Source organism: Anarhichas minor, unplaced genomic scaffold, assembly GCF_050575085.1.
Source record: "Anarhichas minor isolate MPS153535 unplaced genomic scaffold, ASM5057508v1 ptg000004l, whole genome shotgun sequence".
NCBI lineage: Eukaryota > Metazoa > Chordata > Actinopteri > Perciformes > Anarhichadidae > Anarhichas > Anarhichas minor.
The window spans coordinates 8,968,638-8,981,628 of NW_027466450.1; the positions used below are offsets into that span (position 1 = coordinate 8,968,638).

The 12,991-nt window shown below is 42.8% G+C and overlaps 1 protein-coding gene across 7 annotated transcripts in view; it reads left to right on the forward strand.

The window, feature by feature from the left end:
* Window positions 1-12,991, forward strand: part of dip2a (disco-interacting protein 2 homolog A) — a 71,890-nt gene that overhangs the window by 37,300 nt on the left and 21,599 nt on the right. For all 7 annotated transcript variants that reach the window (XM_076108659.1, XM_076108666.1, XM_076108686.1 and 4 more), the window contains exons 2-5: window positions 4,030-4,101; window positions 8,271-8,390; window positions 8,485-8,604; window positions 12,442-12,711. In XM_076108659.1, coding sequence (XP_075964774.1) covers window positions 4,030-4,101; window positions 8,271-8,390; window positions 8,485-8,604; window positions 12,442-12,711 — 582 coding nt within the window. The remainder of the gene's footprint in view (window positions 1-4,029; window positions 4,102-8,270; window positions 8,391-8,484; window positions 8,605-12,441; window positions 12,712-12,991) is intronic.

Consider the following 12,991-nt stretch of genomic DNA (forward strand, 5'->3'; position numbering starts at 1 on the left):
AAAATAGATATTATAAATAGTTTTTCAGATCAGGCATTTTAGAGCAGAGATGATCAACAGAAAATGAACCAGCAAACTATTGTCCTTTTTAAACAAAAATGCCCCAAATCCCACCTTGTCAGATGTGAAGATTAGATGGATTTATTGTCTTCTATAAAAATAAGCTGAAAATGTTTGAGTTTGGGACAGTTGGTTGAACAAAACAAGCAATTTCAATATGTCACTCTGGGCTTTAGGAAAATATGATGGGCATTGAAAAAGTAATTAAGAGATAATGAAAATAATTAGTTGCAACCCCTAGTTAGTTAGTAATGAGTTTTGCAAAGTACAATATCTCAATATGAGGATTTAAAACAATACAAATATGTAGTATATAAATTATGATGTTAAATTATTACCAGCCCTAGTATTGCTTATCGTGATAGACTCATAGCCAGACACATAGTTACCCTCATAGCGCTGCACACACACACACACACACACACACACACACACACACACACACACACACACACACACACACACACACACACACACACACACACACACACTCTGGCTGTTGGTTGTAATTTTTAATAGGGCTTCCAGCAGTAGAGAAAAACACACAGATGCAGGACTTTAGACATTGAAATTATTGCTGTGTGATTGTCAAGCTCTCGCTACTGCTGTTTCTGTTACTAGTGTGCATCTGCGTTTGTGTGTGTGTGTGTGTGTGTGTGTGTGTGTGTGTGATACCCAGGGACACAGTTTAGAGCAAGAGTCGACATCCCTGTCTGGCTATTTACATCTCAATCTTGTCCTGTTACAGATTCATTTTTCACTGGTCTTGTTAAGAACAGTCTTACACCATCTTAAGTAAAGCCAATGCCACCATCTTCATTCAGAGCTTCATTATCTCTCCTTAATGTGTTTGGGTTAGGCTTGTAGAGGAATGTGCTGTGTTTCAGTATTTCCCTCCCAATTGAAGAGCTCCGTCCGGGCCGATGCGAGGTAATCCTCTAATGGGCCTCAGCTCCACTCAATAGCCATCGGTCAAATATACTCAATAGCCATCGGTCAATAATAGTCAACAAGACAAAGCAGTGACAGCGGGCACTCTTGCTGTCGCTGTTCAGAGTGTCACAAGATTGACCGACTCTTTTTCTAAATTGGATTCAGTGCAGGGTGAGAGGAATGTTTACGCTAACAACATTGGATGATGTGCCAGATAGAAAAGCCTCTGAAAAAAAACTTCAGATGGATGGAGGTTAATATCCCAAGACTACAGCCCTAAAAATGTGGACAAGATATCCCTTTGCTATTTCTATCTCCCCCACCCCCACAAGCAAAAACTGCTGCAGGTAATTAAAAAGAGAGGACAAAAGATGACTATAATGGTTCGTGTGAAGAAGGTGAAGAGGTTAGAGTGGAGGGATGAAGGCCACAAAGGAGGTTGCTTTTGATGAAGGTAGATGCAGGTTGAGGAAAGAAAAACCAGCTGAGCCCCCAGGGACATTCTCTAACCATCACGACATGATAAATGTCTCCTCTCTCTCTCTCCCCCTCCCTCTCGTGCTTTTGTTCACCTCCCTCTTTGACACATTTGCTTTCAGTTTTTATTTACTCGTTCCCACCATCCCCTCTCTCCCCCCCCCCCCAGGTGCTTGTTTGGTGACACACCCTTTCCCTTCTTCTTTACAGCTCAATTATGTGGTAAAGCCTGTCGTCAGCGCAGAAGGGTGAAGGGGGTCAAGTGAAGTGTTTCCCACTCTGCTGTAAATATACTGTATGGCTACAGCTTGTCCCTTGTGACTGTGCAATTTGGTGTATGCGCTAAGCTTCCCTCCATCCATCGCTCCATCATTCTCTCTAACCCACCGCCCTCTCCCCCCCCCCCTCAGTTATTCCCCAGGCGGCAGGCCACATATTGACCTTTGGATCCTCCCATTTTTTCCTCTTACGGAGGCACTCGAAGCTCAAGCACAGAACGGAAATGGAGCATCTGTCTGTGAATTTGTAAACATGCAGACACAAATATAAGTGCATGCATATGCAAACACACACTAAATATTGTAATCCTTTGGTGCCTCAGACTTTGTTGTTTTTGCATTTGAAGACTCCGGGTAAGGCTCATTGTTTACCATTGCATGCTTGAGTCCATTCCTCCATATTTAATGGCAAAGCGGTTTGTTCTCAGATGAATAGATTAGCTTCACCGAGACATAACTTGATGGATCAGTGTGTACTAGGGGCCGCTTGGTCACCGGGGCTGCTAGCCAGAATTTGGAGCCGCCGCAGAGAATGGCCCTCTATTGTGCGGTTGTCAGGCTGGCTGGCTGCTGTAGTGCGCACACTCAGACATGCTGGCATGCGCACAAACATATACTGATGTACACGCATACAAACAAGAGACACTTATCACCAGAAAGAGTCAGTGTCAGGTCAGCCGGCCTGTGAACAGCGCTGTATTGTTGCCAGCCTCCAGCTCTCCTGGACATTTAACAGTGCGGGCATTCAGCTGTTACTGGTGACTCAGGACCAGTGCGGCAACCAGTGTGACCATCGACACCTGCCTTCACACTACCACACTGTTGTGTTCAAGAGGCTTGAGGAGCAAAGATAAATCAAGGATACTTCGTGTAGGCAATGTTGGAAATAATACAACGATCATTAATTCATATTCATTAATCAATATGAAGGGCTATACGTTGATAGGGGAAAGGTAAAAAACACTTTTATAAATGAATATAGGTTAAACACATCAATAAGGAGCAAGTAAAGTAAATATTCCCCATGGTGAGGTGAAGAATGGGACCAAATGGGGAGGGTTTTAATCAATTTGTTCTGTTCAGATATAGCCCTATTGAACTTATTGCTTTTTCACTTGACCTCCACCCTAATGACCCCCCACTGAGAGCCTATAGAGATGAACATAAAGCACAGCGAGACCCCTATTCATTGGCCTCCAGTGTCAACGTCCAGTGGAAAATAAGATCTTGCGTTGACTTTTGTGAGCAGTTCCTAGCTTCCTGCCAAAACAATGCGTACGTCACGACAAGTGTCTGTTGACTTTGACACTTTGAGCCCGACTGTTTGACTGGCATATTTTCCACAATAAACTTTTTTTCGTTCATCCTTCGGGGTGTTTGAGAGCTCTTATATTTGTGTACATTCTCATGGTTTGTGTGTTAGAGGTGCTGTCAGTCAGCCCCTCTCTCAGTCTAGTTTCTAAGTCTAGAGACAATTAGCAGAGTTGGGTTCTATACCCTGCTGCATCTACAGAGCCATTATATCACTTTGCCTTGTACCTTTACTCTATCTCTCCGTCGCTATCTGCCCTCATTTTTCTCTTTCTTCGTTTACTCTAGTTAAATTCTAGGTTTGAAAAAGCTTGCACAATGGCGTTTCTTTCAAATAGGGCTATTAAAAATAACATGCAGCTAGATCTTTTTTAACAGGCGGCCTTAATTGTGTGTGGGGAGACAACTGAGGGGGATTCAGTTCATGCTCACATCAGCAGTATTTTTTACTTCTGGTAAAAACACTGCGAGGGGAAATTGTTCCCGCCGCACCAGACAAATGATCTTTTAAATGCCTCTTGCCTCGTCGATGTTATCATTCAAGCATTCGGTCGGAAATTCCTCACGCATATCTGTCAGTTTAAACATCTTTCATTTGCAATGTCACTTCCTGTGTGTGTGTGAGAGAGAGAGAGAGAGAGAGAGAGAGAGAGAGAGAGAGAGAGAGAGAGAGAGAGAGAGAGACAGACACAGACATCCAGTGGGTGAGGTGAGAGCTGGTAAACGGCTACCGCAACCCTCCTCTGGTGCCCCGTGGTGCCAGTGTAACCAGCCTGGCAGTGTCATCTGTAGCGTGCACACACACACACACACACACACACACACACACACACACACACACACACACACCACCAGGGCACGGCAGAGCAGCTAATGACTCATATCTCTGCCCCCCCCCCCCCCCCCCTTCTTCTCTCTCTCTCTCTCTGTCTGTCTGTTCCTCTGTATTTCTCTGTCTCTATCTGTACAGGGGACATCACTCAGAAGGGCTATGAGAAGAAAAGAGGCAAGCTGTTGGCACCATACATCCCACAGATACAAGGTAAGGCACACAGGCCTGCAGGGAATTTACTGTCCAGAGCAGGTTTACATTTGTTTCCCCTGGCTGCCTGTTAGCATAGCAGTTAGCATTGTGTCCATGGCAAGAGCAAACAAAATGGGGAAAAAAAGAATCTTATGATTTTAATAATGATGATTATTGGTGTGTCTTCGTTCACATACCGTGCGTTTTACATTTTTTTTAAAGAAAAATAAATCAAAAATAAAATCCCAAAACTTGAACAATCAGCATACAGCAAATCCAAAGAGTTTAGAAGTTGATTTTTAATGTTAGCGCTATAAGTTGCCATGAAGGATTCTATGGAGGCTTTGGACACATCTATGTAATTCATCTGGTTAGATTTGATACGTCTGCTGCTGTGCCCTTGATTCTTTAACTGTGGTTCTGTTATCCTTGGGTCTGTTATTATTGCCACAGCCCTGCAGCAGCCATATACAGTATTATAGTGTTTGTAGGGGCCAACTAAAAATAGATGCTAACCAACCAAAACAATGAAGACAGACTGTATTGGAAATGCAAATAGTAGGTGTCGCTGCTGGAATGATAACTGGTCAAGATTTTGTCTCATTTGATTGTTTTGTGTGCTTGCGTGCTGCTTTCATCACTAAGTTCCTGTCTTACAGAATGCTCATTATTTAGAGTGGTTTGTTTATTTAATGCAGTTTGTGCATATTCTACCTGCCATCCTGTCTTAGGCTGTAGGTGGTTGAGAATAATTAACTTTGAAAAAACAAGGGGGCGTGAATTTTCCAAGATGTGTGTCTCTACTTTTTATCGGCCTCTGGCTTTTGACTGTGCGTACATACACTTATATATCAATTCAGCGTATTTTTAGCCCCAGTTGAGCAGTCAGTCAGTCAGTCCAAATCCCAGAGAGGCGTCGCTGTCTTTATACTTCATGGTTCCCCGTTCTTTGTCCGGGGCTCATGGCAGTCATCGGTTTGGCCTGCTATCAGAACAGCAAGCCTCAGTGGAAACCAGTGTCTGTTGTGGGCTGCTCACTCAAGGCTTTCCACTGGAGTTAGCAGGCCTGTTATTCAGCTTGGGGCGGATCATCTCCTTCATTCTATGTCTTTCCGTCGCTCCCTCTCCCTTCTTGTTATCATGGATTCATATGTTTCCTTTCTGTCATTCATTGTTAGATCCACTCAGTCTGGATCCTAACACTTAAAAAGAAGGGACGTGATAGATATCGGGCAGAAATAGATGGGCTATGGGTGACATTCTTCCAGCGGGATGAATGGATGTGTTGGGAGTTAGTAAATGAATGAGTGGGTTAGGGTTTAACAGCTGCAGGGTAGAAATAGGAGACCAATAGACTGAAAGTTTCTGAGCTCCATGCAAAATTTCGCAAGCCGTTTTACTGCCTTATATTTCACTGTAGCAACAGGACTACAGTACATGTGCCAAGTGCAATAACGTATGGTACAAAGACAGATTGTTTAGATCTATGACAGAGTAAATTCATTTCCTTTGTTTTTATTTGAGTGTTTTGAAGCTGCACTGTGAGCTTTGAGAGTAAATGCTTGCTTTAGGTGTTGACCATACTGGGAAGTCAAACATTTAGGAAAAGCTCTGTGGGGGAATTGTTGTCCATCCTCAGTAAGAATACAGGTATGTGTTGTCTTATCTTGAGTGATTTTGTTTTTGACATCTGGTTTAGATTTTCTGCCTATGAAAATCTAAATGAATGCAGTTGCTGTGTCCCAGCTCATTCAACCTGAATTTGTCATCCATTCATATATATTAGGCACGTGTCATTTCAATTGCTTATTAATGTCTGCGACTCTAATATGCGATCGGGTACTCGATGCAGGTCATTAGCCAAGCGTATTTATTCTCTGAAAGAAGTGAGACACAGCACTTGTGTCATCAGCCGCCACACCTGTAAGTGTTAGGCATCAGACGGGTGCTAGAAATTCATCAGGGAGCGCTACGGGCCAATAACAACATCTGCTGTAACGGAGCAAGCCTCTGATTGGCTCTGTGCGCTGTGTCTCAGAAGTGTGTTCTTCCCAGCAACCGGGTCTGGTGTCCTGGCTTGTTTATATAGACCTGTTTCCTGCAGGGGCTGGGGAAAGGCTGATGTGCGACTGGGCTGTCAGAGCAATATAAGGGACCAGCATAATATATTGAAGTGTCTATCCATGCCCAGGGGATGCTGTGTGTGTGTGTATGTGTGTGTGTATGTGTCAGACTCCATGCATTATGTTTCCTTAAATGACCGCGGGCCTTAACGAAGCGTGTCTAAAATTTGAAAGTGTTATTGAACAGATTTAGTCAAAGCGTGTGTGAATGTTGCTCAGCATTTCCGTGTGTGTGCTGCTGCCGTCCGAGAGTTGCTGACAGTGTGGAGCTCGCTTATCCCCACTAAGCTGCTGCTGAAAAGCCAGGCGGGCTGATGGCTGTCTGGCTGGCCGGGTGTCTGACTGGCCAGCCAGCTATAGGTGTTGGATCTAGCTGGCTGAATGTGGCACGGGAGGACTCTGTCCTTTTCTAATGGTTACACTTGTAAAGACAGCCAAATATACACAAGTGTCAATCACTAGCCAATGATTGTAGGCGGCTTTGACTACATAAACGTTTGGCTGAAGTACATGAATATAGCTGGACTGTTAATGCGGAGTCCCTCATGTTGTGTCATCAGTTTGAATGTGTTTGAATTGAACATCTTTGTAGCGATTCCAAACACTTCCTTTGGGGAAGGAAGCCTCTAAAAGTGGTAGCCATCAAATTACATTTGTGGATTAAATTTGTGGTAGTTGTACCTGGCTGGCTTGGTAATGCATTGCAATGAACTCAGTTGGCTATGTTTGCATATGAGGATTTGCAGGGGCTAATGTCTCTGTTACTGCATACATTAGCATCCAGTTATCAGGTTTCATTAAATGGAATAAAAGATGAGCTGTGTTCCCTGTATAACATCTCTGCAGGCTTCTAGTTCCGTATTCACAGAAAAATGTAGTGTATGTAGTTATTTGTTGTGCTGCTGTTGTGATGTATCTGTAAGTATAAAACAGAGTGTTTAGCTATCAGAAAGTAGACTGAAAGTACAGGAGGGAACCGACAGGAGGATGTGGAAACATGGCACTAGTTTGTCGCTTTAAACTGTATTTTCGTCTCTGTCTCACTGTCGGGAAAACATACCTTATAAAGCTGTCAGATGTATTGCTGATTCATAGTACAGAAGCTGTTACTTTAACGGCTTCCTGTTCCATTGTTTGTAAAGTTGTCCCTCTACTCTGCCTAAAATACCTGCTAAGGCCTTTCATTACTCAACACGGAAATACAAGCAAGTTGTGGGAAATTACTTTAGTTGGTGTGTTCCTATAATATATTAGCACTACATATAATGACAACATTTGGATCTTTAATATGCAGAACATAATATACCATAATAGGGGTATGATGAAGATTTTCTGTCAATAATTAATGGGTTGGGTATTTTATCTGGATCAAACTTGTGACGTACGGTAAAAAAGGATTCATCTCGTTTAGTAATATTTTACATCCTCTGATGTATTTGAAGTATGTATACTTCCATAACATCAAACACATCAGTATGAGAACATGAGAAGAAGAAGTGAAGCCAATGGTAGACGACTACAAATAGAGCTCGAACCACCACCTTCCTTCAGGCGGTAGTCTTGGGTTTCCCCTCTGATGTTAACCACTCGCAACGTAATGAGGCTCAAATGAGGATTGCGTAATCACAAGGATGAATCACTGCCTGTGTCACACGGAGTACAGAGAGGTTGACGAGTTTAGGTGTTTGATACTTTTAGAATGCTCTAGTTAGAAGATGTTGTCTGTTTGACATTCATGGTGCTTAATCACCTCATGTCTGTTACGTCTGTGTAATTTGCATTAGCTTGCCTTGGAAAGCTGGAAAGCTGCGAGAGAGGCTGGATTAATTTAAGTGAAGACTTTCTCAACTCCAAGCTACTGTATTAGAAGAAAGCAGCCTAAATAGGGATTACCATTAAGCTTGTGGATACTTGATTTAGTCGAGCAATATTCAGGACACATGTCCAAGGCACATTCTGCAAAGAGTGTATCTGCTCATATTTCTGCTTTAGAGGAAGGTATACATTTTGTTTCTGTCCTGTTACAAACTGTTCCCTCCCTGCTTTGGGTTTGTCTCTCTACAGGTGTAGATCCTTCTCTGCAAATTGACAACAGGATCCAGGCCTCCTCCCAAGCTGTTCTGCCAGGTTCCAAACACAACAAGTCCCGGGCAGCCAACACCCGGGATGAACGCTTCAGATCTGGTAATCATGTCTCCACACACTGCCTCGCAGTTTGAAATGCTTGGTGTTCTTCTTTTATGCCGTAGCTTAACTGTGTTGTGATGTGTTCTCTTAGATTTGCACACAGAAGCCGTCCAAGCAGCTTTGGCAAAGTACAAGGAGAGGAAGATGCCAATGCCCTCCAAGAGACGATCTGTGTTAGTTCAGTCCTCTGTTGAGGCATGCACCCCGCCAGGTGAGGCCTCTGTTCCTGTAACACTGTTCACCAAGGGCAAGGTTTATCCTGGAGACACACAGTCTAAGTTAATGCTTGCACTGGGTTGTTTCCGTGTGCTCCCATGAGCATTGCAGTGTAGGATGCTGGCATCTCTGTTGTGTCCAGTGGTGGAAGATGATGTTGTCAAGCTTTTGCTACTGGAAAGAAATATGCAATTTGATGAATGTGTCCATTCTGTGTGACTCAAAAGGGCCCAGTTCTCACTGTTGTATTCCCAGGCAGACCTTCCCACATGAGTTGCATAATGGATGCATAATCAGATTTTTAACATAGTCTCAAAATGTTGACCTTTCGCATGCTTTTATAACAGTTTGAATTGTGTGGGCCAGTTCATTGTAATGTCATTTTACTGCGTTCTGCAGCTTTTCTTGGTTGTGATCTTCAAGGCCCAAAAACTATTTTTTTGTATTGTTATTTTTGCACAATTGTTTCCAAAAAAGGTATTTAATCAATCTTTAATCAGTCTGTAAGATATCAGTGCAAGATTTGATGACAGCAAACTGTCCAGTCTCTTAACACTGCAGTGGCTTTATCATTGGTGTATAAGAGTTAATTGGTGGGGGGCCTTAGAGCCTCATGTCTTGGGCAAAGAGAGAGGACACAGCGGTGCAGCGAGTAAACGGATTAAGAGCTCAGACATTGGGGTTTAAAGGGGAGAAGGGGGGGGGGGGGGGTCTCGTCATGGTCACTCTGAGTGATCTACTTAGATGAAGTACATACGTAGGTATGGCTAACAGATCCACAAACTCATGTACTGTACATACAATATAATTTGGGGCTCTGCTATGTTTTCAAGGCTAATAGCAGCTGTGGGTATTAGTCTACACACAGTGGCATGGTTATTTTACTTACTTTAACATTTGATCTGAGATTTGAATTTAAATGGTTTCATTAGACTGCATTAGAAAAATTTCGTCAGGACGTAATAAGGTGGTGGATCTATTGGATTTTTTGGCCACTAATGGTGCTGTTAAGTAATATTTAGAGGAACAAGTCCCCCTACTGTTGGTATCTGTATCTGTTAACCTTCTCCTTTTCCATCTCTTATCTTGCTAATCTACAGTGGCTGGTTTACATCTGGTCACACTACGTGTTTGAACGCTCCATGTCTGATTGTGAAGAACCAGTAGTAATGTGAGCAAAAAAAAACATTTTACTGCCAGACCTGTCATTCAATCCACTGTGGCGTGATTGGACGGTAGAAGCCTTATTCCAACAATGTACAGTAAACGTAGCCAATCTACAGACCAACAGTCACAACAACCCATTTATCAATGCCTGAGATTGATGTATGTTTAGCAATGCTAGCGGCGTCACCCTAGGAATGGCAATATTGGTTTGACAGTCAGTCCGTCAGTCTACTATTTGGCTCCAGACTGAAATATAGATGAAATTTGGAACAGACATTCGTGGTCTCCAGAGGATGAAGTCTACGGTCTTTTGACTAATTTCCACTGCAAAAGAACAGTTCGAAGCGAGTCAAGCGATCTGTGCCGTACTGTGCAGGGGAAATTCAGCATTTGGTGATCTCCTGACTTCTTCTTTAGCACCACCATGAGGTGTACATTTGTGCTTTTGACAACTATTGGAAGGGTTTGCCATGAAATTCGGTTGAGACATTCATTTTCCCCTCAGCATGAATTATAAACATTTTATTTATCTGTCCAGTGCTGGTTTAGAACTAAACTCAGGCACAAACCATTATGAAGATGCTTCAGCCAATTCACTAACTTAACTGCCAAGCTCAAGCTTTAATAATATAGCTGTCTTTGTTTGCTTGAACATAAAAGTTGAGAGTAACTGAGACCAGTTTATATTCCTACCTACCTCCAAATCTTTCATCACTGACTGTCTTTCTCTAGCTCACTCTTTACTATTTGCTATCTATCCCATTTTTTGCTTGTTTATCTGTGACTAATACCTCTTTTTCTTAATTAGTTTCCTTCCCATTATTTCCACCTCTCTATTTCTACTTTGCATTTGGTCTCTGACCCCCTGTTTCACTCTCCCTCTGTGGAACTTTGTCAAGGTTACTGAGATTGGGAGAGAGATTGGACGGAGGCAGAGGAATAACAAACAGACTCATGAATGCGAGATAACCCCCATGAGTCCGCTGGTTGTAGAGACATTAAATTCAAGCTTGTTATGATCAACCCTCCTCCAGCCTTCCTTTGGTAGCCTCTGCAAAGCCACTGGAGAGCCTAACAGTCATTTGAAACGTTTCTCAGTTGATGGACTTTACCTGTATTTACATACTGTGAGTGATTAGGAGGTAGATTAATTGCAAGAAGGCTCATTACTTTAGAGAACATCTTCAGGCATGTGCTGATCACACACACAGACTTAATCTCTGTTTTCTAAATGTCTCTCTCTCTCATCCTCTCATACCCCCTTTCTTCCAACTCAAACCTAGTTCTGGTTCTGGGCTGGTGCCAGTTCACAGTTGGTTCGACTAGTGAATCTTCTAAGAACCAGCTTGCTTTCCCACAGGCTAGAGACCCAAGTCATTACGTCACCGTCTAGGCCAACTTAAAGCAGAACAACAACAATGACGGACTACATCGTCACTTTACAAGTGTTGCTTCTGGCTTTGCAAGCCTACATTGGCATTCAAACACCTTCAAGTTTATCTTGACTTTACGACTACAGTGTAAGGAGACTGTTTGTCTTTTACATGGACCACTGGTTTTATCTTATGTCCAGTTTCCCTGTCCAAGAGCTGTTATATTCTTTTTTTTTTTGCTGTCGAAACACGCAAAACTGGTTCCATATTCTGGGATAGGTTTTCCACATTATTTTTAAGGCTTTGTTTTGTAAAGTATGCTGTGTATAATATTTTGAGACGTGTGAATGAGTTCTGTTCTTTGTATGGGTTGCTGCGGTTTACTTCGTTAATCATGAATAACGTGGAGAAAGTGTGAACTTTCTTGGTGATTTTTGAAAACAGTTGTTTTGCCTGCTCTTGTGTAACGTCAGTGGTTCTGTCGAAAGAGCAGGCGTTTCTGGGTACTTGGCAGATGAAATGGAATGTGTTCATTTTGAATGATCCTGACTTTCCTTTGAAGTTGTTCCTGTTTGGGCTATTTTTGCTGAGACCAACTGCTCACGGCTGTCTCAAGGGAGAGACGGTAAAATCATCAATGACTGTGTTTCAACCCAAGCAATAACTTAAGCATACACCGCACTTCCAAAGTATTATAACCAACATTATAAAGGAAATTTGGTCAGGCTATTTTAGGTTGTGTATGTATTTTATGCAAGTACAGTATTCATATTTTTTTTCAAAACCCCTTCAAGCAAGAATACCAGTTTTGGTTAGCTCACAACGTTCTTTTAACTGCCTCGTTATAGCGACTGTAGACTTACTATACGGATAGTTTGCACCATAAATATTTCTCTTAAAAAGCTGCCTTTGTTAGTTGTATTCCTTTGTTCTTATTGATATTCCTTTTTCTTGCTGTCGTCGTCTACAAATATGAAACACTCTGGTCTGTTTGTTGTCAAAGTCTATGACACTTTATCATTCATATATGGTACACCTATTGTTGCGGTGAGCTGTCTTTATGACTATATGTTGTTAGTATGGCTACATTTATAGGCAATATAATACAAGCATCCCTCAGCTCAACATCTTCCATCTCCATTGAACCCATCTGGCCATCCCACCTGCTTATATGTACTCTCTCCAGTATGTATAAGTAAAATAATGCATCATCAGCATATCATCTAAATCCTGCAGCCCCATATCTTTGTCCACTGTTGTGACGTTGCCCTGTCTTGACCTGTCAAACACAGACACCTCCTCGGCGTCGGAAGACGAGGGCTCACTCCGCCGGCAGGGACGTCTGGCCACCTCGACGCCCTACCAGGGCCACGGCCACCCAGCCGTTGAGCACTGGTTTAACCGTGTCATCCAGGGTTCGTCCACCTCATCCTCCGCGTCATCCACCTCATCCCACCCAGGAGGGAGATCCGTCACCACCACCAACACCACCTCCCACGCAGCCCTCAACGCCAACGCCGCAGCTACCGCATTGGCCGACTTTATGGCACACACCCAGCTAGGTCAGTAGAGACACACACGCAGTCTTAACACGCCATCAAATGACGGCTGCTCAATCTGTATGTTCTTGTCCCCTTTTAATTTATGCAGTGCTCTAATTCTTGATTATCCGATTAACGAGTTACCCGTCAGTCTGTTTAGCTAAGTGTTTTCTCCTCTTAGTTTATTTGTAAAAAAGTGTAAACAGGAACCGGACCAGAACTAAAATGCAACAATGTATAATTTTTCTTCCTTGGTCCCGACCAAATGAACCTCACTATAGGAGTGAAAACACCCTTAATG